Raw genomic sequence first — 24,195 nt, 5'->3', positions numbered from 1 at the left:
AATTAAAGTGGACTTTAACCTGGTGTTGTTAAACTTCTTACTGTGTTTACCCCAGTCCAACGCCGGCATCTCCACATCATCACCACACTCCCAGCAGGACCTGGAGTTTTGAGAGAGTGCAAAGAAGGTTCACCAGCACGAGGGTGCTCATTATGAGTAGAGATTGAACGAACTAGGATAGTTTACACTGGAAAGATGGAGGCTGAGCAGAGACCAGATAGAGGTCTACAAAATTATGAGGGGCATAGACAGGATGGATAGACAGAGGCCTTTTGCAAAGGTGGAAGTGTCAATTACAAGAGGGCACAGGTTCAAGGTGAGGGGGGGAAAGTTTAAGTGAGATGTGCAGGCAAACTGTTTCACGCAGAGAGTGGTGGGTGCCTGGAATGCACTACCTGAGGGAGGTGGTGGAAGCAGGCAGATCGAGTAAGGGCTGGAGGTTTTTTTTTTGTTTCGTTAGGGCATCAGGATCGGCACAGGTTTGGAGAGCCGAAGGGCCCTGTCCCGTTCTGTACTTTTCTTTGTTCATTGCTCTGATAACACTTTCCGAAAGACTCCTTTACAAGATCATTCATTAACACATGTAGTCTACTGTTTTTCGATTCCCTAGTTGGTTCTTCAATATACTATTCTAGAAAATAGCTCAGGATACTTTCAAACAATTCATCCCCCACAACATTACTAATCAGGTTTCACCGAGTCTCGATGTAGATTGATTACTGCATTACCCTTCTTAAACACACCTCAAACTTCCTGACGTGCCTGAGATTCACATTCCATCTGCTGCTGGGTGACCTACAAACACTTCACACCAATGGATTTTGCCCCTGGCTGTTTCTTAGGGTCAGCCAACTGATTTTACACTTCAATCTTCAAGAACTAAAGGTCACCTCTGACTGCACGACTAAAGCCCTCTTTAATTAACATAATTGCCCCACCACCTGCTTCCATGTTTAGCCTTGCTGCTTTGTCACTTGCCATCTCAGTTTCAAACTTCCTTGCCTGTCTGCAAGAGTGTCTCTCTCTCTCTCCACCTCTCTGCTTTTTCCTTTCTCCTTCACTCCTGTCTGTGTCTGTTTGCCCTGGTCTCCCTCTCCTTCTGCCTTGCATAGCTGATTGCTTTTGTCTATCTCCAGAATCCCACCTCTCACATGGTGATCCCCTCGCCTGGCCCCCACCCATCCGATTTCTCTCCACTAATTGGTGTCCGTACCTCTGCCTCTCGTACTGAGTAAGAAGTCTCACAACACAAGGTTAAAGTCCAACAGTTTTATTTGGTAGCAAATACCATAAGCTTTCGGAGCGATGCCCCTTTGTCAGATCTCGTACTGAGATCAGTCAGATTGTTACCCTGGCAACGGAGGAAATCCATCAGCAAATATAACTGAAAATGGAAATAACAAAACCACCATCACACACCCTCAGTTCAGTTCAGAGGAAGATTAACCCAAAATAGTCAGTTTGTTTTAAGTTAACACTGAAGCTGCGATTCCAATATTGCACAACTGATATAACAAGGCCGAACACTGCGGTTTTATTAAATTAAAGTTTGAGACAAAAACTGATCCGCTTGACAGTAAATAACATTTTATATCCTCGATACCTGGACTCAGTGCTCAGACTCTCCATACCTCTCACTCAGCATTTCTGACCTCACCTTGTAACCTTTCTGCACTGTCTACAGGACCAGAATAAATGCAACATTCTCTCACCTTCCTCTCCAGAAAATATACGGAAGTTCTTTCAATCTCAAGGTCTCTCTCCGGTTGGCACTCTCACAATCCTGTGCTGGTTCACCTCTTAGTCCCGCAGTCCACACTCCTTGCTTACTTCCAGCTGTGGACTTTCTCAATCAATCCAGCATTCACCGGAGATCTGATTAAAGCAGGAATGAAAAAAAAAGTGACAAATAGTGCCAGGTGAACGAGAACGACAATTTTCTCACTCCCAGGTCAGCCCATAAACCAGAACTGAAAGAAAGATTCAATAAGACGGTTGGAAATGTTTCAATTAGAATGGCAATTTCCTCAATCCTGGGACAGTCCATCCAGTGAAGCGAACAGGGAATTTCAATAGGAGTGTTGGAAATGTTTAAATTACTGTATTTTCATTGGACACATTAATGAAGGTTACAAAATGTCTCATCAGACTATCCTAATTTTCAATCTGGGGTTTCATAAAATCCCGAGGTTGAAGAAGGGGTTTATTTGACCCATCGAGTCTGCCCCGATGACAATCCCACCCAGACCGTATTCCAGTAACCCCACATATTTACTCTGCTCATCCCTGACATTCAGGTCAATTTAGCATGGCCAATCAACCTGGCAAGGAAGGTGGAGTCCCAAAAGAAGACCCAGAAGAAGAACCAGGATTCTGTGCAAACAGAAAGAGCATTTAAGACCGATGATCCAGTCCATGTGAGGAACTTCAAGGACGGCAACCATTGGACCCCCAAGATTATAACAGAAAAGACAGGGCTCATGTTGTACAAAGTCCAAGTGCAGGTCAAGATTATCAGGAAGCACCTGAACCATCACCAGAATAGAGAACCTGTGTCAGTACAGGCGACAGTACCAGTCACAGGCATGGCCACTGCCAGCGACGAGCCATAAATGGAAATCGAACACACGCTGGCCCCTCCAAGTGATTTGATTTGTTATTGTCATATGTATTCAGATACAGTGAATAGTATTGTTTCTTGCTCGCTATACAGACAAAGCATATTGTTCATAGAGAATGAAAGGAAAGAGTGCAGAATGTACTGTTACAGACATAGCGAGGGTGTAGAGAAAGATCAACTTAATGCGAGGTCGGTCCATTCAAATGTCTGATGGCAGCAGGGAAGAAGCTGTTTTTGAATCGGTTGGTACATGTCCTCAGACTTTTATATACTTTTCCCAACGGAAGAAGGGGGAAGAGGGAATGTCTGGGGTGCGTCGTGTCCTTTATTATGCTGACTGCTTTGCCGACGCAGCGCGAAGTGTAGACAGTGTCAGTGGCTGGTTTGCGTGATGGGATTGGGCTACATTCACGGCTCTTTGCAGTTTATTGCAGTCTTGGACAACGTAGGAGCCATACCAAGCTGTGATACAACCAGAAAGAATGCTTTCTATGGTGCATCGGTAAAGGTTGGTGAGAGTTGTAGCGGATATGCCAGATTTCCTTAGTCTCCTGCTACGGACTCCGACATGGAAGTGCAGAAGTCCAGTGGCCCTGGTGAAGCGGGGCCTCAAAAGGAACCAGATCGGTGACTTTGCCACACTTTCTCCAGAAGCAAAGGTCCCCCATCCACTTCACACCCACTGATCTGGTCCGACCTCCAGCTGACCCAAGGCCGGTCACTAAGCAGCAGAAAGGATGCTTGCTGGTGGGGGTGCAGGGAATAAATTGAATTGCGGGGGGAGAGAGGGATGTTATGATGGCCATGGGGAATCATCAATAGATCTCTGCTGGACCTCTTTTCCTCTGAGTATCAGCTCCCCTAGGGAAGGAGCAGCTGGTGGGGGAGGGGGGAGGTGAGGGAAGGGGGCGTTAAAATCAGTTGGCTCCACACAGGCCAGCAGTTGTTGACTCAGGGCTTATTTACACTCTACAGCAGTCGAATGGCACTCAACTGCCGCTGTAAATAAATGGGTGTATGGTGATGGAAAACTGCCCTTGGTAAGATTACTACACCTTGATATTATTTATTTTCATGGATATTAAAATAGTTTAAAACTCAATCAGCAGGCTCTGATATCTGCACTGGCTTTTTGTGAAAATAAGGTTCAATTTTTCTCACTCTGACATCTTCTTCCTACAATCATTTATCTCATTCCCTTCAAGGATGTCGGGGTCTGTTCTGAACCAGAAAAGATTCAAACCATCCCCTCCCAGTTTAACGCACTGTTTGATCTAACAATTCAATCCTGATGGTACCACAAGTAACCCGCTGTATTACTGAACGGGTATTTGTTTCCTACCCATCAATCTTTCAGAACATGAACAGTGCTTTCTTTCCTTTAACAGGATTTATTATCATTTTAATGAATGGAATTGACAGGATCTTACAGAGTAAGATAAAAAAATGGGGGCAGAATATTAAATTATACCCAATGCTAATTCATCCTCAGAAATATAACCAGTTGAACTAGTCTATCAGCAGCTCAGTTGCTGCACCTCAGGTATTAACCAAACAATTACAGCTCAGCTCCACCTGGAGCCATTGTGGGCGCTTGGAATGGAATTCAAAGCTGAATACACTGAGCTCCAACTAACCTCATTATAGCGACCTGTAAAAACTTATTCAAACTGAATCCAACATATACTGATTTCTGTATCAAGAATCAGTCTCAGCATGACCATCTGTCATTCATTTCCTACTCCATTCAAATCTGTCGCTTTTAAATCCAAAGAGTATTATCTCACATTGTGCCCCAAGAAGGTCCTCCCACAATCTCTTCACTGTCTGTGGAGACCCTGTGCTCCCTGTCCCTGGTTAATCGCATCACCTCTTATTCAAAATGAGAGCGATGGTGGGGAATAGAAACAAGTTGAGCTGTGAGGGTCCCAGTGTTGAATAAACTGTTTCTCAGTTACTGCCTGAGCTCACAGTGAGATAATAGCTACAGCCGCAAAGGATGGATTCACTGTGGGGAGCTCACAGTTAGACAATAGCTACAGCCGCAAAGGATGGATTCACTGCGGGGAGCTCACAGTTAGATAATAGCTACAGCCGCAAAGGATGGATTCACTGCCTGAGCTCACAGTGAGATAATAGCTACAGCCACAAAGGATGGATTCACTGCGGGGAGCTCACAGTGAGATAATAGCTACAGCCGCAAAGGATGGATTCACTGCGGGGAGCTCACAGTTAGACAATAGCTACAGCCGCAAAGGATGGATTCACTGTGGGGAGCTCACAGTTAGACAATAGCTACAGCCGCAAAGGATGGATTCACTGCGGAAGCTCACAGTGAGATAAGAGCTACAGCCACAAAGGATGGATTCACTGCGGGAGCTCACAGTTAGATAATAGCTACAGCCGCAAAGGATGGATTCACTGCGGGAGCTCACAGTGAGATAATAGCTATAGCCGCAAAGGATGGATTCACTGCAGGGAGCTCACAGTTAGATAATAGCTACAGCCGCAAAGGATGGATTCACTGCGGGAGCTCACAGTGAGATAATAGCTATAGCCGCAAAGGATGGATTCACTGCGGGGAGCTCACAGTGAGATAATAGCTACAGCCGCAAAGGATGGATTCACTGCGGGGAGCTCACAGTTAGATAATAGCTACAGCCGCAAAGGATGGATTCACTGCGGGGAGCTCACAGTGAGATAATAGCTACAGCTGCAAAGGATGGATTCACTGCGGGAGCTCACAGTGAGATAATAGCTCCAGCCGCAAAGGATGGATTCACTGCGGGGAGCTCACAGTTAGATAATAGCTACAGCCACAAAGGATGGATTCACTGCGGGAGCTCACAGTGAGATAATAGCTACAGCCGCAAAGGATGGATTCACTGCGGGAGCTCACAGTTAGATAATAGCTACAGCCGCAAAGGATGGATTCACTGCGGGAGCTCACAGCGAGATAATAGCTAGAGCCGCAAAGGATGGATTCACTGCAGGGAGCTCACAGTTAGATAATAGCTACAGCCACAAAGGATGGATTCACTGCGGGGAGCTCACAGTTAGATAATAGCTACAGCCGCAAAGGATGGATTCACTGCAGGGAGCTCACAGTTAGACAATAGCTATAGCCGCAAAGGATGGATTCACTGCAGGGAGCTCACAGTTAGATCATAGCTACAGCCGCAAAGGATGGATTCACTGCGGGGAGCTCAAAGTTAGATCATAGCTACAGCCGCAAAGGATGGATTCACTGCGGGGAGCTCACAGTTAGATAATAGCTACAGCCACAAAGGATGGATTCACTGCGGGGAGCTCACAGTTAGATAATAGCTACAGCCACAAAGGATGGATTCACTGCGGGGAGCTCACAGTTCGATAATAGCTACAGCCGCAAAGGATGGATTCACTGCGGGGAGCTCACAGTTAGATCATAGCTACAGCCACAAAGGATGGATTCACTGCAGGGAGTGGAGGAGAATAATCTCCCTGGGAGGCGACACATTTAAATGGAAGGAAGAAAGAGATACTTCACAATCAGTTCAGAAACTACATTCCCACTTGACCTCAACCACACCGGCTTTACTGTCACTGTGCAGGTCCTGCCTTTGTCAATTCAATGCAGCCTGGTTATCTCAGTAGAAATCATACCAATCATCTGAGCTGACCCTGTTTATAATACCCGTGTCTGAGTTTCACCCTCTGGTAAAAGTTATGAGATTATTTCGAGGTTTCTATTTATAGGAGAGAGTAACCAATTGAACCAGTTTGACAAGTCTGCACCCAATTCAGCTCGAAACAATGTTTGAGGCTGATTCGAGAGGTTATCATTTCCAATTCAGTATGTGCAGTGAATTTCTATCTGTAACATTACAAACAGTCACAGTGTACATCTGATATTTTGACTTTTAACCAAACACTTGAGAGTGCGGTCATTCCCCGAGTATTGGTTGGAGCAGGGAAATGCAGACTGTGCAGCTAAACTCTGTATGTTGAGGGCATGATGTGGAGATGCCGGCGTTGGACTGGGGTAAACACTGTAAGACGTCTCACAACACCAGGTTAATGTCCAACAGGTTTATTTGGTAGCACAAGCCACTAGCTTTCGGAGCGCTGCTCTTTCGCCAGGTAAGTTGGAGTTCTGTTTGCAAACAGGGCATATCAAGACACAAACTCAATTTACAAAATAATGATTGGAATGCGAGTTTTTACAGTTAATCAAGTCTTAAAGGTACAGACAATGTGAGTGGAGACAGGGTTAAGCACATATGAAAGAGGTGTGTATTGTCTCCTGCCAGGACAGTTAGTGAGATTTTGCAAGCCCAGGCGAGTCGTGGGGGTTACAGATAGTGTGACATGAACCCAAGATCCCGGTTGAGGCCATCCTCATGTGTGCGGAACTTGGCTATCAGTTTCTGCTCAGCCACTCTGCGTTGTCGTGTGTCGTGAAGGCTGCCTTGGAGAACGCTTACCTGAAGATCAGAGGTGAATGCCCGTGACCGCTGAAGTGTTCCCCAACAGGAAGAGAACACTCTTGCCTGATAATTGTCGAGCAGTGTTCATTCATCCGTTGTCGTAGCGTTGAGGGCGCCAGAGCTCTAAAATTAATTCCCTGTAATTACAAAAACCCATATCGAGGAAGGTCCAGGGCCCAGCCCGGTCTGAACTGGGATGTGGGAATGCTCTGATTCACCTCATTCCATCCCTCTTAAAAATGAAAATAATGGTGTGGAACAGGAGTGGTCTGATTCTGGGAGCCTCACTGTTAAACAGATCACCTTCATCACTGCTCCAGCTCAGTCACTGTATAAAACCTCATGGAAGGGGAATGGCTACAACAGCCCATGTAAAATAATCTGACTGAGAAAATGGTTTAAAATAAAGAAATACAAAAAGTACAGGAGCAGACAAATCTTACCTTGACCTGCAGATTCTCTGCTTCCGTGTGGAGTCTGCTAGTTTTCTCTTTGTAAACTCTTTGCTACCAAACGTAATGTTGTTCCTGGTTTTCTTTCAGCAAATCACAGTTCAGTAATTGGATCTGATCTCTGTAATTTGAGATTTGTATTACATCTCGATGGGTTGAATGGTTCCTGCTGTGCTGAAACGACTCTGACTCTGTCTCTGTCCTCCGACTGGAAGTTGCTATTCAGAAAACACATCATTGAGCCAATTTAAAAACTCTTTGAACTGTGAACAAAGTTAGTTACAAACAATTTGTAATTAATTGCTGTCACACAGTGAGTTCAATCGGAGTCATGCCTCCAGAACGAATCACTGGGTTTCAACCTGAAACTGTTTAAAAACTCCATCGATTTTCTTATGTTTAGACTTTCAAACAAAGGGCCAGTGTCAGATGTTTCAATGCAGGACCTGATAACTTTAAAGGTGAACACATTAACTGTTTAACTGCTGAATGGAAGTGGGGCTGCACAGTGAGAAATTTATTTCCCCATGCTCAGTCATATAATGAAACTGGATCTTATTCACTCCAGGCTGCCTGTCGACCCTGCCCCCTGTGTTCACTGACCGACATTGGGATTCAGTCCAGAAATGCCTTGATTTTAAAGTTCTCATTCCCATCTTCAATTTTCTGAACGATTTCATCCCTTCCGATATCTTTAACATTCTCCAACGCTGGAACCATCCAAAGTTTCAGCGTTCTTTCAATTCTGCGTCCCTCATTTCTTTCATCCCTCCATTGTCAGCCGTGCCTTCATCTGCCTGGGTCCAGAGCTCCAGAATTTACTCCCATCTGTCCCTTAGAAATCTTTTACAAATCTGCCTCTTTTATCAAGCTTTTACTCTCCTGTCCAGTAAGGACAGTAAGACAATAAACTTGCCTCATTTTGCTCCAGTGAAGGACTTTGGAATATTTTATAGCATTAAAGGAGCTATAAGAATGCAAATCGCTTTTGTTGAAATCAAAGCAAAATACTGTGAATATTGGAATCTGAACCAAAGGGTGGGATGGGTGGCCCAGTGGTTAGCACCGGTGACTCTCAGTGCAAGAGACCCGGGTTCGATTCCTGGCTTGGATCACTGTGTGTGGACTTTGGACGTTCAACCCTTGTTGACCTGGGTTTCCTCCGTTGCTCCGGTTTCCTCCCACAGTCCGAAAGACGTGCTGCTTAGGGTGCATTGGCCACGCTAAATTCTCCCTCAGTGTAACCTGAACAGGCGCAGGAGTGTGGCGACTTGGGGATTTTCACAGTAACTTCATTGCAGTGTTAATGTAAGCCTACTTGTGACACGAATAAATAAACATAAACAGAAAACACTGGAAAATCTCAGCAGGTTTGACAGCATCTGTGGAGAGTGAATAGAGCCAACAGCCCTCAGCAGAGCTGACCATGGTCCTTGCGGGCATTCCCCTCGGTGAAATGGAGCTCGTGGCAACAGGCTCTGAACTTTTGCACAAGACAAACACTTCGCTGCTCTCTCCTCGATTTGGGTATCGAGCCCTGACCACCAAAAATAACTTCTTTAATAACTCAGCTTCCCTCTGGAAACTTGACTGACGATATTTTATGGTATGTCCGGCTGACTGTGAGAAATGGAATCCTAGTATGAGGCCCAAAAAACATTGTTAGTGACTGATTATCCATTAATTCAGTACATTTCCTTCCACATCGGTGTTGCCCTGATTCTGAAAATGATTCCTGGAGCTTCCTTTTGTTTGTGTGCAGAGTTCATTCCTGCTCTGTTCAAGGTCTTGGTGCAAAAACTATCGGCTTCTCTTTCCCATCGGGCATTGCGTGAGAAACTGCTGCCTCCATCCCATAAGGCGATGCGTTATGTGCCAGTTGCAAAGGTAAATTTGGATTAAAGTGTGTCAGGATTTCTGACTTTACTAGTACCTCTTTAGCTTGTACGAAGGCTTTCTCACACACATCCACCCATTTCCATTTCTGTTTCCTCTTATGACACAAAAAGTTGTGTAAATGTTTAAGAATAGTCGCTAGATTAGTGACAAACCTTTCATGAAAAATACTTTAATAAGCCCAAAGGAGAATTAAGATGATTGATGTTGAGGTGCAGGTGCGTCAGAAATGGCTTTGACTTTTGAAGGCAATTTGTGCAGTCTCTTTGCATCTATAGAAGATTGGAAATCTTCCGTATTTATCTTTCCGTAATCTTAATCCATGATCTTCTAGTCTCTGGAGTGTGGCATCTAGGTTGTGGAGATGTTCTTCCTCATTCTTTCCAGTAACTTAGATATGGCCTATGAAACACTGGACTCTTTCTAATCCGCTTAGAATTTGATCCATGGCACATTGGAACAGCACAGGTGCAGACATGATGCCAAATGGAAGTCTTGTCTATCTGAATAGCCCTTGGTGTGTCACAATCGTCAAATATTGTTGTGAATCTGGATCCACATTCATCTGGAGATAAACACGATTAAGATCAATTTGACTGAAGTGTTGCCTTTAGCCGAACCAGTGAATAAATCCACCTTTCCATCATACAACATCTGTTAGCTCTGGGATCAGGCATTTCCCAAGAGTGATCATTAACTCTCCACAGCCGGTGTGACACAGACAGCTGCCCAGTGAAATCCAGAGAGTCCCACTGGTCTCCACAACCTGGTTACAGGTGGGATCCTGTTCACTGAGACTCCACACTGGGAAATCCCATTGGTTAAAGATTTACTCCCAGTGCAGGATGAAACCAGACTAATTCCCACGGCAGAGAATATTCTCAAGGGAAATGTGGAGTTTGGTGATCAATGGTGAATTAAATAATCCTTCACTTGGTTTCTAACAGCCTGGCAGGGTTGTACTATGTTAACATTTATGTTTGATGTGTTTGATTTGATGGAGTTTTGATATTAAGCTCTGGTAATGTATGAATTATATCTCTGCACTTATACATTATAAGTGGATATGATTCCTCTGGACAGTGACAATCTCCATGAGATGGGTGCCCTGGTTGAAGCTCTAACTTGAATACAGTGACCAAATTTCTCATTGTGTCAGCAGTTGACCAATGAACACTGTAGGAGGTGAAAGTAGTTACCACTCTTCTACTAATATTAACATCAATGTATAATATTTTCATTCGTAAAGGTATCATCAAATAAGGTCATATGGATTGAACTGAAGAACAAGAAAGGGACACTGACAGTTCTGGGAGTATAACATCTACCCCAGACAGTCAAAAGGAAGTCAAAGAGCAAATATGTAGTGACATTGCTGAGAAGAATGTACTCAAGAGGCGGCTGGATAGAGCATTTGGGGCAAATGGGATCAAAGGTTCTGGGGAGAAAGCAGGATGAGGCGATTGAGTTGGACGATCAGCCATGATCGTAGTGAATGGCGGAGCAGCTCAAAGGGCGAAATGGCCTCCTCCTGCTCCTATCTTCTATGTTTCTCTGCATAGAACATAGCACAGGAAACGGCCCTTCAGCCCACGATTTTGTGCTGAACATGATGCCAAATTAAACTAATCCCTTCTGCCTGCCCCTGGTCCTTATAACTCTCTTTTTTGCATATTCATGTGCTTCTCTAAAAGCCTATTAAATTCCCCTATCGTATCACCCCTGGCAACGCGTTCCAGACACCAACCACCGCCACCCCTGGCAACGCGTTCCAGACACCTACCACCACCACCCCTGGCACCGCGTTCCAGACAATTACCACCGCCACCCCTGGCACCGCGTTCCAGACAATTACCACCGCCACCCCTGGCAACGCGTTCCAGACACCTACCACCGCCACACCTGGCAACGCGGTCCAGACACCTACCACCGCCACCCCTGGCACCGCGGTCCAGACACCTACCACTCTGAGTAAAAAATATGCCTCTCACATCTCTGTTGAACAATCCCCCTCTCACGTTAAGTGCAGGCCTCTTAGTAGTAACTCTCGGTAGAAAATCTTCTAGTAAATGTCAACCCTATGATCATTTTATAGATTCCTTTCAGGTCTCCCCTCAGCCTCTGCCACTGCAGAGAAAAGAACCCGAGTTTGTCCATCCTCTCCTTATAGCTCATATCCCCTAATCTAGGCAGCATTCTGGTAAACCTCTTCTGCACCCTCTCCAAAGCCTCCACACCCCTCCTGCAACGTGGCAACCAGAATTGAACACAATACTCGAAGTGCAGCCGAACCGAAGTTTTATAAAGCTGCAACATGACATCCGAACTCTTAAACTCAATGCCCCGACCAATAAAGACAAGCATGCCGTACACTTTCTTTACGACCATATCTACTTGTATAGCCCCTTTCAGGGAGCTATGGACTTGAACCCCAAGATCCCTCTGTCCATCAATGCTATCCAGGGTCCTGCCATTGACTGTATACTTACCCTTAACATTTGACCTTCCAAAGTGCAGCACTTCACACTTGCCCGGATTAAACTCCATCTGCTATCTCTCTGCAAATATCTGCAACTGATCTATATCCCGCTGTATCCTTTGACAACCTTCTATACTATCCACAACTCCACATACCTAGAGTTGTCTGCAAATTTACTGACCCATCCATGTTATCATCCAAGTCATTTATATATATCCCAAAGCAATAGGTCCCAGTGCGTATCCCTGTGGAACATAACTAGTCACGGACCTCCAGCCAGAAAAACACCCTTCTACCACAACTCTGACTTCTTTGGGCAAGTCAATTCGGAATCCAAGTGGCCAAGTCACCGTGGATCCCATGCTTGTAAATCTTTTGGATGAGCCTAACATAAGGGGCCTTGTCAAAAGCCTTACTAAAGTCCATGTAGACTAAATCCACTACTCTACCCTCATCGATCACCTTCATCACCCCTCAAAAAAACCAATCAAGTTAGTAAGACATAACCTGCCCCACACAGGCACATGCTGACTTTCCCGAATAGGCCTGGCCTTTCCAAGTGCAGAAACAAAATGGCAGCGATCAAAGTGGATTTCAACTGTCCCAGAATTAACTGAGATGAATTGAGGTTGGGGGGCAAAGAGCAATCAAAATGCATTTGTCCAACAATATACTCTACACATGAAGTTTACAAAAGTATATTACAAGACTACTCAAAGCTGACAGCACACAAAGTGCAAAACAAATAAGTTTCTCCCAATTCTGTATGTTATTTACTCCATTCACAATCACAGTTAACATTTAGCGTGAACATACGTCAAACGTGTAGCCTGAGGGTTTATTTTGAGTTTTCATTCTCTCGGTGAGGGGTCTTAAAAAGCAGCCTTTTCCCTTTGTGGGAGCTGCCCCAGATTTTACTGTGGCCCCAGTACGTTATCCTGAACCTGGGAATGTGTCAGTCTGCGATTACAGAGCTGGAATTAAAAAGGAACTCGCAAAAGCAAAGAGAGGGCAGGAAACAATAAGGGGGCAGTAAAAAGGAAAGACAAAATATATTTTATAAAGACAAAAAATGCAAACAGATAACTGAGACAAGAGTTCCAAGCATTAAAAAACAAAATGGAAACTTGTGGATGGAGAGAGACGAAATGCACATGGTTCTTAATGATCTGTGTGTCTGTTTTCACAAAACAGGGAAGCGAAGCAGACCTCTCAGTTAAAGATGAGGGTTGTGAAATATTGAATGTGTTAAACTTAGTGAGGGATGAAGTGTTGAGATATTCACCATCTTTGAAAGATTTGGATGAAATGCATCCCAGGCTGCCAAGATGAGTAAGGGAATAAAAAGAAGAAGCTTTAACCATCACTTTCCAGTGCTCTTTGGCTGCAGCGTGATGTTGTCAGATTGGGGAACTGCTAATGTTGTAGTTATTTAAAAAGCAGCAAGGGGTAATTACAGGTCAGTCAGTTTGATCTTGGTGGACAAATTATTCAAAGACCTTCCGACAGTTATTATAAATGCTCCTTTGGAAAGGCATCAATTGGTAAAAGAAAGGTGATGTCTGACTATCCTCACTGGATTTTTTTCAGATTAGAGAGACACTTGTTTGATGCAGTCTACGTGGGTTTTAGTGAGGTTTTTCTGACCACTGTTCAGAAAAGTAAAAGCCATTGGATCCAAGGGAAAGAAAGTGGTCATTTGGATCCAAAACTGGCTCAGTGGCTAGAATCAAATTGTAATGGTGGATGGATATTTTTTGTAATTGAATGACTATCCAGTGAGGACTCCGTACTCGGCGCCTTGCTGTTTGTGGCAAATATCAATAATTAGTCCTAAATATAGCAGTGATCGGCACAAGGAAGGTCCTCTGCTTATTTCTCCACTCTTCACAGTTCTGCACATTCCTCTGTAGTTATTCATCGTAGCCTCCCATTTCCAAATTCAACGAGCAATAATCCGAGCGAAAGGAGCGAAGAAGTTTCCTGACTTCCTGTAAACTAAACACAAGTCCTCTTCCTGAAGAGTGCTCCACCCGTAAGCAGCCATTGTACCTCGGGTATCCAGCACTTCCAATATTGCGAACAAACATTTACTGGTTCCATCACCATTGGCCAGGCCTCATAAACCCCACATGGGAGACTTAATTGGGGCTGGAGTGAATTGCAGAAGAAAAACCTTCCTGAGGTTGCAAATGATCCTCCTGCACTGACTTAAATATAGGAAGAAGTTTAACAACTTGTAGACTGCATGGCCCCTTGCCCCTGCTCTGCATTGAATATAATCGTGGCTGCTCTTCTGCCCCAACTCCACTTTCCCAGCTGCTCCTCATATCCCTTCACTCGATAAGAGATCAGAAATCTCAGTCCTGAATATTTTCAGTGCTGGATCATCCACCTTCTCTGGGGTAGAGAATTCCAAAGATTCACAACCCTCTGAGTGAAAACATTTCTCCTCACCCCAATTCTAAACAATCCACGGCTTATCCTGAGATCCTGCACTGCTGTTTTCAATTTCCAAACGAGTGGAAAACAATTACTTAGTGTCTACATTGCCCAGCTGGGTGCAGGAGAACCAGTGGACCTCACCCAACAGAGATGGAGAGTTGGAAGCAGTGTTAGAGTGCACACTGCTCTCACCTGTCTTACTCTTATCAATTTAACATCAAAATTGATATTTAACCTCGTGGATCCGATCTAGAATCCTCAGCATATTGGATCAGGTTATAAATCAGTAATTTCCAAATCTGTATATTTAAAATCACTCGATAGCAAATCTTTTGTTCAGAGATTTGGTTGAACCCAGAATAAAACTATCAGTAAGTTTAGGGGCCTGATTCTATAACTGGCACAGGATGGAACATTGAAAGTGTTTTTGCTAAACTATCGTTTCTAAAGTTTGCCCTTTGAACCCGATTATCTGATCATTCTCTGAATAAAAATGTTGCACCATCTGAAATAAACAATCCAAGATCAACTGATTAAAAGGGAGGTGCAAATCCTCCAGAAGTTTCACACTTCATTATTCAACCAACATTTAAATACAGTAACAGGATGAAATTATTCCGCCCCTTGAGCCTCTTCCTCTATTTAATTAAATGTTGCCTAATCTGCATCTTAACTCCATTTACCCTGAGTAGATGTCATCCTCGATAAGGACAGTTGACGATGACCTGCCATAGATTCACTTCACTTGTCATCCTGAGTTAGTGAAATTCTGAGCATCTTCTTGAATAACTCCATTGGGCCAGAATCTGGTGTCTCAGTTGCTGGTTTACAATAATAAATGTAACTGGAGTGTTAGTGCTCATTGCCCAACAGCTGCAGCCATTGGTGCTCAGAGATCATTCAGTTTGGAAGTTAAATGGTTAATCTCCATGTATAGAAACAGCCCTTCTCTCAGCTCATTGACAAGGAACTGGCTCCTGGGCTCTGGGGTGAAACCACAAATATCAGGAAATCAATGTTTGCTCAAAGTTCCGAAGTCCCAGTTGGAATTTGTTTCTTATCATTTGACTGATTTACTGAACATCTCTGGAACAAGAAGAGTTAAAGTAAAATTTCGAATGAAACTTGTTGACAGTTGAATTAGCCGCAGGTTGTCAAACTGGTTGAATTTGATGCCTGGAATGGGGCCGCTCCCTTCTCTGCAGTAAGTGGGGAATGTTTAAATTGAATTCCATGCTGAGGATGGGCAGCAGCTTTCACACAGAGGGTAAAGCTGTGAGCTTCACTGAAAAGGGATACAATCACATTTCCAATTTGTTTCATTTCAGCAAGTTGCAAGAAATTTCTATCTCATTGATGCAGAGGATCAGGGATAGAACTGACACACACTACACGGAAATGAAGAGACAGGGATGTTTTGCAGACAGAAGATAAGATTAATGTAACTTCTTACATTTAATGCCTTGACCAATATTCTGTACATGCAGCTTGTCCTGGATTCCAACATATCTCTGTTTCTTTGGTCTCTCTTTCCCCAATCCATCCATTTATTGTGTATTTCATCGGCTTATTTGCCTTTTCTAAATGCATTACCTCACACTACTCTGGATTAATTTTATTTGACACTTTTCTGCCCAGCTGTTCAGTCCACAGACATCTTCCTTCATTCTAAAGCTTTCTGCCTCACTGTTAACGACTCAACCAATTTTCATATAACTTGCAAACTTCTTAATCATGGCTCCTATATTTAAGTCAGTGCAGGAGGATCATTTGCAACCTCAGGAAGGTTTTTCTTCTGCAATTCACTCCAGCCCCAATTAAGTCTCCCATGTCGGGTTTATGAGGCCTGGCCAATGGTGATGGAACCAGTAAATGTTTGTTCGCAATATTGGAAGTGCTGGATACCCGAGGTACAATGGCTGCTTACGGGTGGAGCACTCTTCAGGAAGAGGACTTGTGTTTAGTTTACAGGAAGTCAGGAAACTTCTTCACGCCTTTCGCTCGGATTATTGCTCGTTGAAGTTGGAAATGGGAGGCTCTGACGAAGAACTACAGAGGAATGTTCAGAACTGTGAAGAGTGGAGAAATAAGCAGAGGACCTTCCTTGTGCCGATCACTGCTATATTTAGGACTAATTATTGATATTTACCACAAACAGCAAGGCGCCAAGTACGGAGTCCTCACTGGATAGTCATTCAATTACAAAAAATATCCATCCACCATTACAATTTGATTCTAGCCACTGAGCCAGTTTTGGATCCAAATGACCACTTTCTTTCCCTTGGATCCAATGGCTTTTACTTTTCTGAACAGTTGTCAGAAAAACCTCACTAAAACCCACGTAGACTGCATCAAACAAGTGTCTCTCTAATCTGAAAAAAATCCAGTGAGGATAGTCAGACATCACCTTTCTTTTACCAATTGATGCCTTTCCAAAGGAGCATTTATAATAACTGTCGGAAGGTCTTTGAATAATTTGTCCACCAAGATCAAACTGACTGACCTGTAATTACCCCTTGCTGCTTTTTAAATAACTGTACAACATTAGCAGTTCCCCAATCTGACAACATCACGCTGCAGCCAAAGAGCACTGGAAAGTGATGGTTAAAGCTTCTTCTTTTTATTCCCTTACTCATCTTGGCAGCCTGGGATGCATTTCATCCAAATCTTTCAAAGATGGTGAATATCTCAACACTTCATCCCTCACTAAGTTTAACACATTCAATATTTCACAACCCTCATCTTTAACTGAGAGGTCTGCTTCGCTTCCCTGTTTTGTGAAAACAGACACACAGATCATTAAGAACCATGTGCATTTCGTCTCTCTCCATCCACAAGTTACCATTTTGTTTTTTAATGCTTGGTATTCTTGTCTGAGTTATCTGTTTGCATTTTTTGTCTTTATAAAATATATTTTGTCTTTCCTTTTTACAGCCCCCTTATTGTTTCCTGCCCTCTCTTTGCTTTTGCGAGTTCCTTTTTAATTCCAGCTCTGTAATCGCAGACTGACACATTCCCAGGTTCAGGATAACGTACTGGGGCCACAGTAAAATCTGGGGCAGCTCCCACAAAGGGAAAAGGCTGCTTTTTAAGACCCCTCACCGAGAGAATGAAAGCTCAAAATAAACCCTCAGGCTACACGTTTGACGTATGTTCACGCTAAATGTTAACTGTGATTGTGAATGGAGTAAATAACATACAGAATTGGGAGAAACTTATTTGTTTTGCACTTTGTGTGCTGTCAGTTTTGAGTAGTCTTGTAATATACTTTTGTAAACTTCATGTGTAGAGTATATTGTTGGACAAATACATTTTGATTGCTCTTTGCCCCCCAACCTCAATTCATCTCAGTTAATTCTGGGACAGTTGAAATCCACTTTGATCGCTGCCATTTTGTTTCTGCACTTGGAAAGGCCAGGCCTATTCGGGAAAGTCAGCATGTGCCTGTGTGGGGCAGGTTATGTCTTACTAACTTGATTGGTTTTTTTGAGGGGTGATGAAGGTGATCGATGAGGGTAGAGTAGTGGATTTAGTCTACATGGACTTTAGTAAGGCTTTTGACAAGGCCCCTTATGTTAGGCTCATCCAAAAGATTTACAAGCATGGGATCCACGGTGACTTGGCCACTTGGATTCCGAATTGACTTGCCCAAAGAAGTCAGAGTTGTGGTAGAAGGGTGTTTTTCTGGCTGGAGGTCGGTGACTAGTTATGTTCCACAGGGATACGCACTGGGACCTATTGCTTTGGGATATATATAAATGACTTGGATGATAACATGGATGGGTCAGTAAATTTGCAGACAACTCTAGGTATGTGGAGTTGTGGATAGTATAGAAGGTTGTCAAAGGATACAGCGGGATATAGATCAGTTGCAGATATTTGCAGAGAGATAGCAGATGGAGTTTAATCCGGGCAAGTGTGAAGTGCTGCACTTTGGAAGGTCAAATGTTAAGGGTAAGTATACAGTCAATGGCAGGACCCTGGATAGCATTGATGGACAGAGGGATCTTGGGGTTCAAGTCCATAGCTCCCTGAAAGGGGCTATACAAGTAGATATGGTCGTAAAGAAAGTGTACGGCATGCTTGTCTTTATTGGTCGGGGCATTGAGTTTAAGAGTTCGGATGTCATGTTGCAGCTTTATGAAACTTCGGTTCGGCTGCACTTCGAGTATTGTGTTCAATTCTGGTTGCCACGTTGCAGGAGGGGTGTGGAGGCTTTGGAGAGGGTGCAGAAGAGGTTGACCAGAATGCTGCCTAGATTAGGGGATATGAGCTATAAGGAGAGGATGGACAAACTCGGGTTCTTTTCTCTGCAGTGGCAGAGGCTGAGGGGAGACCTGAAAGGAATCTATAAAATGATCATAGGGTTGACATTTACTAGAAGATTTTCTACCGAGAGTTACTACTAAGAGGCCTGCACTTAACGTGAGAGGGGGATTGTTCAACAGAGATGTGAGAGGCATATTTTTTACTCAGAGTGGTAGGTGTCTGGAACGCGTTGGCAGGGTTGCCAGTGTAGGTGTCTGGAGCGCGGTGCCAGGGGTGGTGGTGGTAGGTGTCTGGACCGCGGTGCCAGGGGTGGTGGTGGTAGTTGTCTGAAACGCGTTGCCAGGGGTGGTGGTGGTAGGTGTCTGGACCGCGGTGCCAGGGGTGGTGGTGGTAGGTGTCTGGACCGCGGTGCCAGGGGTGGCGGTGGTAGGTGTCTGGACGGCGGTGCCAGGGGTGGTGGTGGCAGGTGTCTGGACCGCGGTGCCAGGGGTGGCAGTGGTATGTGTCTGGATCACGTTGCCAGGGGTGGTGGTGGTAGGTGTCTGGACCGCGGTGCCAGGGGTGGTGGTGGTTGGTGTCTGGACCGCGGTGCCAGGGGTGGCGGTGGTTGGTGTCTGGACCGCGGTGCCAGGGGTGGTGGTGGTAGGTGTCTGGAACGCGGTGCCAGGGGTGGCGGTGGTTGGTGTCTGGAACGCATTGCCAGGGGTGGCGGTGGTAGGTGTCTGGACCGCGGTGCCAGGGGTGGTGGTGGTAGGTGTCTGGAACGCATTGCCAGGGGTGGCGGTGGTAGGTGTCTGGACCGCGGTGCCAGGGGTGGTGGTGGTAGGTGTCTGGACCACGGTGCCAGGGGTGGTGGTGGTAGGTGTCTGGACCGCGGTGCCAGGGGTGGTGGTGGTAGGTGTCTGGACCGCGGTGCCAGGGGTGGTGGTGGTAGGTGTCTGGATCACGTTGCCAGGGGTGGTGGTGGTAGGTGTCTGGACCGCGGTGCCAGGGGTGGTGGTGGTTGGTGTCTGGACCGCGGTGCCAGGGGTGGCGGTGGTTGGTGTCTGGACCGCGGTGCCAGGGGTGGTGGTGGTAGGTGTCTGGAACGCGGTGCCAGGGGTGGCGGTGGTTGGTGTCTGGAACGCGTTGCCAGGGGTGGTGGTGGTAGGTGTCTGGACCGCGGTGCCAGGGGTGGCGGTGGTAGGTGTCTGGACCGCGGTGCCAGGGGTGGCGGTGGTTGGTGTCTGGACCGCGTTGCCAGGGGTGGTGGTGGTTGGTGTCTGGAACGCGTTGCCAGGGGTGATACGATAGGGGAATTTAATAGGCTTTTAGAGAAGCACATGAATATGCAAAAAAGAGAGTTATACGGACCAGGGGCAGGCAGAAGGGATTAGTTTAATTTGGCATCATGTTCAGCACAAAATCGTGGGCTGAAGGGCCGTTTCCTGTGCTATGTTCTATGCAGAGAAACATAGAAGATAGGAGCAGGAGGAGGCCATTTAGCCCTTTGAGCTGCTCCGCCATTCACTACGATCATGGCTGATCGTCCAACTCAATCGCCTCATCCTGCTTTCTCCCCAGAACCTTCGATCCCATTTGCCCCAAATGCTATATCCAGCCGCCTCTTGAGTACATTCTTCTCAGCAATGTCACTACATATTTGCTCTTTGACTTCCTTTTGACTGTCTGGGGTAGATGTTATACTCCCAGAACTGTCAGTGTCCCTTTCTTGTTCTTCAGTTCAATCCATATGACCTTATTTGATGATACCTTTACGAATGAAAATATTATACATTGATGTTAATATTAGTAGAAGAGTGGTAACTACTTTCACCTCCTACAGTGTTCATTGGTCAACTGCTGACACAATGAGAACTTTGGTCACTGTATTCAAGTTAGAGCTTCAACCAGGGCACTCATCTCATGGAGATTGTCACTGTCCAGAGGAATCATATCCACTTATAATGTATAAGTGCAGAGATATAATTCATACATTACCAGAGCTTAATATCAAAACTCCATCAAATCAAACACATCAAACATAAATGTTAACATAGTACAACCCTGCCAGGCTGTTAGAAACCAAGTGAAGGATCATTTAATTCACCATTGATCACCAAACTCCACATTTCCCTTGAGAATATTCTCTGCCGTGGGAATTAGTCTGGTTTCATCCTGCACTGGGAGTAAATCTTTAACCAATGGGATTTCCCAGTGTGGAGTCTCAGTGAACAGGATCCCACCTGTAACCAGGTTGTGGAGACCAGTGGGACTCTCTGGATTTCACTGGGCAGCTGTCTGTGTCACACCGGCTGTGGAGAGTTAATGATCACTCTTGGGAAATGCCTGATCCCAGAGCTAACAGATGTTGTATGATGGAGAGGTGGATTTATTCACTGGTTCGGCTAAAGGCAACACTTCAGTCAAATTGATCTTAATCGTGTTTATCTCCAGATGAATGTGGATCCAGATTCACAACAATATTTGACGATTGTGACACACCAAGGGCTATTCAGATAGACAAGACTTCCATTTGGCATCATGTCTGCACCTGTGCTGTTCCAATGTGCCATGGATCAAATTCTAAGCGGATTAGAAAGAGTCCAGTGTTTCATAGGCCATATCTAAGTTACTGGAAAGAATGAGGAAGAACATCTCCACAACCTAGATGCCACACTCCAGAGACTAGAAGATCATGGATTAAGATTACGGGAAGATAAATACGGAAGATTTCCAATCTTCTATAGATGCAAAGAGACTGCACAAATTGCCTTCAAAAGTCAAAGCCATTTCTGACGCACCTGCACCTCAACATCAATCATCTTAATTCTCCTTTGGGCTTATTAAAGTATTTTTCATGAAAGGTTTGTCACTAATCTAGCGACTATTCTTAAACATTTACACAACTTTTTGTGTCATAAGAGGAAACAGAAATGGAAATGGGTGGATGTGTGTGAGAAAGCCTTCGTACAAGCTAAAGAGGTACTAGTAAAGTCAGAAATCCTGACACACTTTAATCCAAATTTACCTTTGCAACTGGCACATAACGCATCGCCTTATGGGATGGAGGCAGCAGTTTCTCACGCAATGCCCGATGGGAAAGAGAAGCCGATAGTTTTTGCACCAAGACCTTGAACAGAGCAGGAATGAACTCTGCACACAAACAAAAGGAAGCTCCAGGAATCATTTTCAGAATCAGGGCAACACCGATGTGGAAGGAAATGTACTGAATTAATGGATAATCGGTCACTAACAATGTTTTTTGGGCCTCATACTAGGATTCCATTTCTCACAGTCAGCCGGACATACCATAAAATATCGTCAGTCAAGTTTCCAGAGGGAAGCTGAGTTATTAAAGAAGTTATTTTTGGTCGTCAGGGCTCGATACCCAAATCGAGGAGAGAGCAGCGAAGTGTTTGTCTTGTGCAAAAGTTCAGAGCCTGTTGCCACGAGCTCTATTTCACCGAGGGGAATGCCCGCAAGGACCATGGTCAGCTCTGCTGAGGGCTGTTGGCTCTATTCACTCTCCACAGATGCTGTCAAACCTGCTGAGATTTTCCAGTGTTTTCTGTTTATGTTTATTTATTCGTGTCACAAATAGGCTTACATTAACACTGCAATGAAGTTACTGTGAAAATCCCCAAGTCGCCCACACTCCGGCGCCTGTTCGGGTTACACTGAGGGAGAATTTAGCGTGGCCAATGCACCTAAGCAGCACGTCTTTCGGACTGTGGGAGGAAACCGGAGCAACGGAGGAAACCCAGGTCAACAAGGGTTGAACGTCCAAAGTGATCCAAGCCGGGAATCGAACCCGGGTCTCTCGCACTGAGAGTCACCGGTGCTAACCACTGGGCCACCCATCCCACCCTTTGGTTCAGATTCCAATATTCACAGTATTTTGCTTTGATTTCAACAAAAGCGATTTGCATTCTTATAGCTCCTTTAATGCTATAAAATATTCCAAAGTCCTTCAGTGGAGCAAAATGAGGCAAGTTTATTGTCTTACTGTCCTTACTGGACAGGAGAGTAAAAGCTTGATAAAAGAGGCAGATTTGTAAAAGATTTCTAAGGGACAGATGGGAGTAAATTCTGGAGCTCTGGACCCAGGCAGATGAAGGCACGGCTGACAATGGAGGGATGAAAGAAATGAGGGACGCAGAATTGAAAGAACGCTGAAACTTTGGATGGTTCCAGCGTTGGAGAATGTTAAAGATATCGGAAGGGATGAAATCGTTCAGAAAATTGAAGATGGGAATGAGAACTTTAAAATCAAGGCATTTCTGGACTGAATCCCAATGTCGGTCAGTGAACACAGGAGGCAGGGTCGACAGGCAGCCTGGAGTGAATAAGATCCAGTTTTAAATCCTGCCAGTGGCCAGGGACAGCAGGGTGTGACTGCAAGTCAGGCAGGTAAAGGGAACCAGCAGTCAGGAACTCAGGAGCCTCAGCCCTTGACCCTGTCCAACAGGTACGAGGCACTTGCTCCCTGTGTGGATGGCAAACAGGGCTGCAGGAAGGATGAGTCAGCTGACCAAGGCACCATGGTTCAGCAGGCCATTCAAGGGGAGGAAGTAAATAGGCAAGTTGTAGTTGTAGGGGATTCTATTATCAGGGGGATAGATAGTATCCTTTGTGAGCAGGATAGAGTGTCCCGCATGGTATGTTGCCTGCCCGGTGCTAGGGTGCGGGACATCTCTGACCGGCTTGAAAGGATACTGGAGAGGGAGGGGGAGGATCCAGTTGTTGTGGTCCATGTTGGTACCAACAACATAGGCAAGTCTAGGAAAGAGGACCTGTTTAGAGATTATAAAGAGCTAGGATTCAAATTAAAAAACAGGTCCTCAAGGGTCATAATCTCCGGATTACTGCCCGAGCCACGTGCAAATTGGCATAGGGAGGCAAGAATAAGGGAAGTTAACACGTGGCTGAAAGAGTGGTGTGGGAAAGAGGGGTTCCTTTTCATGGGACACTGGCATCAGTTTTGGGGCAGGGGGGACCTATACCGTTGGGATGGTCTCCACCTGGACCGAGCTGGGATCAGTGTTCTGGCGAAGAGAGTAAATGGGGTGGTCAATAGGACTTTAAACTAGAGATTGGGGGGAAGGGAAAGTCAGGGAACCGAGAGGTGAAGGAATCAGTGGGAAGCGTAGCTGCTTAGGGTTACAAAAAATCACGAAAAGACAGCGCTCAGGAGAGGTTCCGATAGTCCCCATCTCACAAAATATGACACAGTGTCTGGAAAGGCTCAGTAAACCAAGGTCCACCACACTACGAAAACAAAAAGGGACGGTCAATAGGGAATTAAAGGTGCTATATTTAAATGCCCGCAGTGTCCGGAACAAGGTAGATGAGCTTGTGGCCCAGATTGTGACTGGCAGGTATGATGTGGTAGGCATCACAGAGACGTGGTTGCAGGGGGTTCAGGACTGGCAGTTAAACATCCAGGGATTCACAACCTATCGAAAAGACAGAGAGGTGGGTAGAGGGGGCGGGGTTGCCTTGTTAATTAGAAATGAAATTAAATCAATAGCACTAAACGACATAGGGTCAGACGATGTGGAGTCTGTGTGGGTAGAGCTGAGG

The 24,195-nt window shown here is 45.2% G+C and overlaps 1 protein-coding gene across 1 annotated transcript in view; it reads left to right on the top strand.

Annotated features, from left to right (window-relative positions):
- The first annotated feature begins 3,150 nt into the window (after positions 1 to 3,150).
- Positions 3,151 to 24,195, top strand: part of LOC144483443 (NACHT, LRR and PYD domains-containing protein 3-like) — a 92,477-nt gene continuing 71,432 nt past the window's right edge. Inside the window, exons 1-2 of the mRNA XM_078202129.1 lie at positions 3,151 to 3,247; positions 9,304 to 9,428. Of these exons, the coding sequence (XP_078058255.1) occupies positions 3,151 to 3,247; positions 9,304 to 9,428 (222 nt within the window). The remainder of the gene's footprint in view (positions 3,248 to 9,303; positions 9,429 to 24,195) is intronic.

The sequence above is a fragment of the Mustelus asterias genome, unplaced genomic scaffold (assembly GCF_964213995.1).
Source record: "Mustelus asterias unplaced genomic scaffold, sMusAst1.hap1.1 HAP1_SCAFFOLD_69, whole genome shotgun sequence".
In the NCBI taxonomy this organism is placed as follows: domain Eukaryota; kingdom Metazoa; phylum Chordata; class Chondrichthyes; order Carcharhiniformes; family Triakidae; genus Mustelus; species Mustelus asterias.
This window is presented reverse-complemented; position numbering and strand designations above follow the sequence as displayed.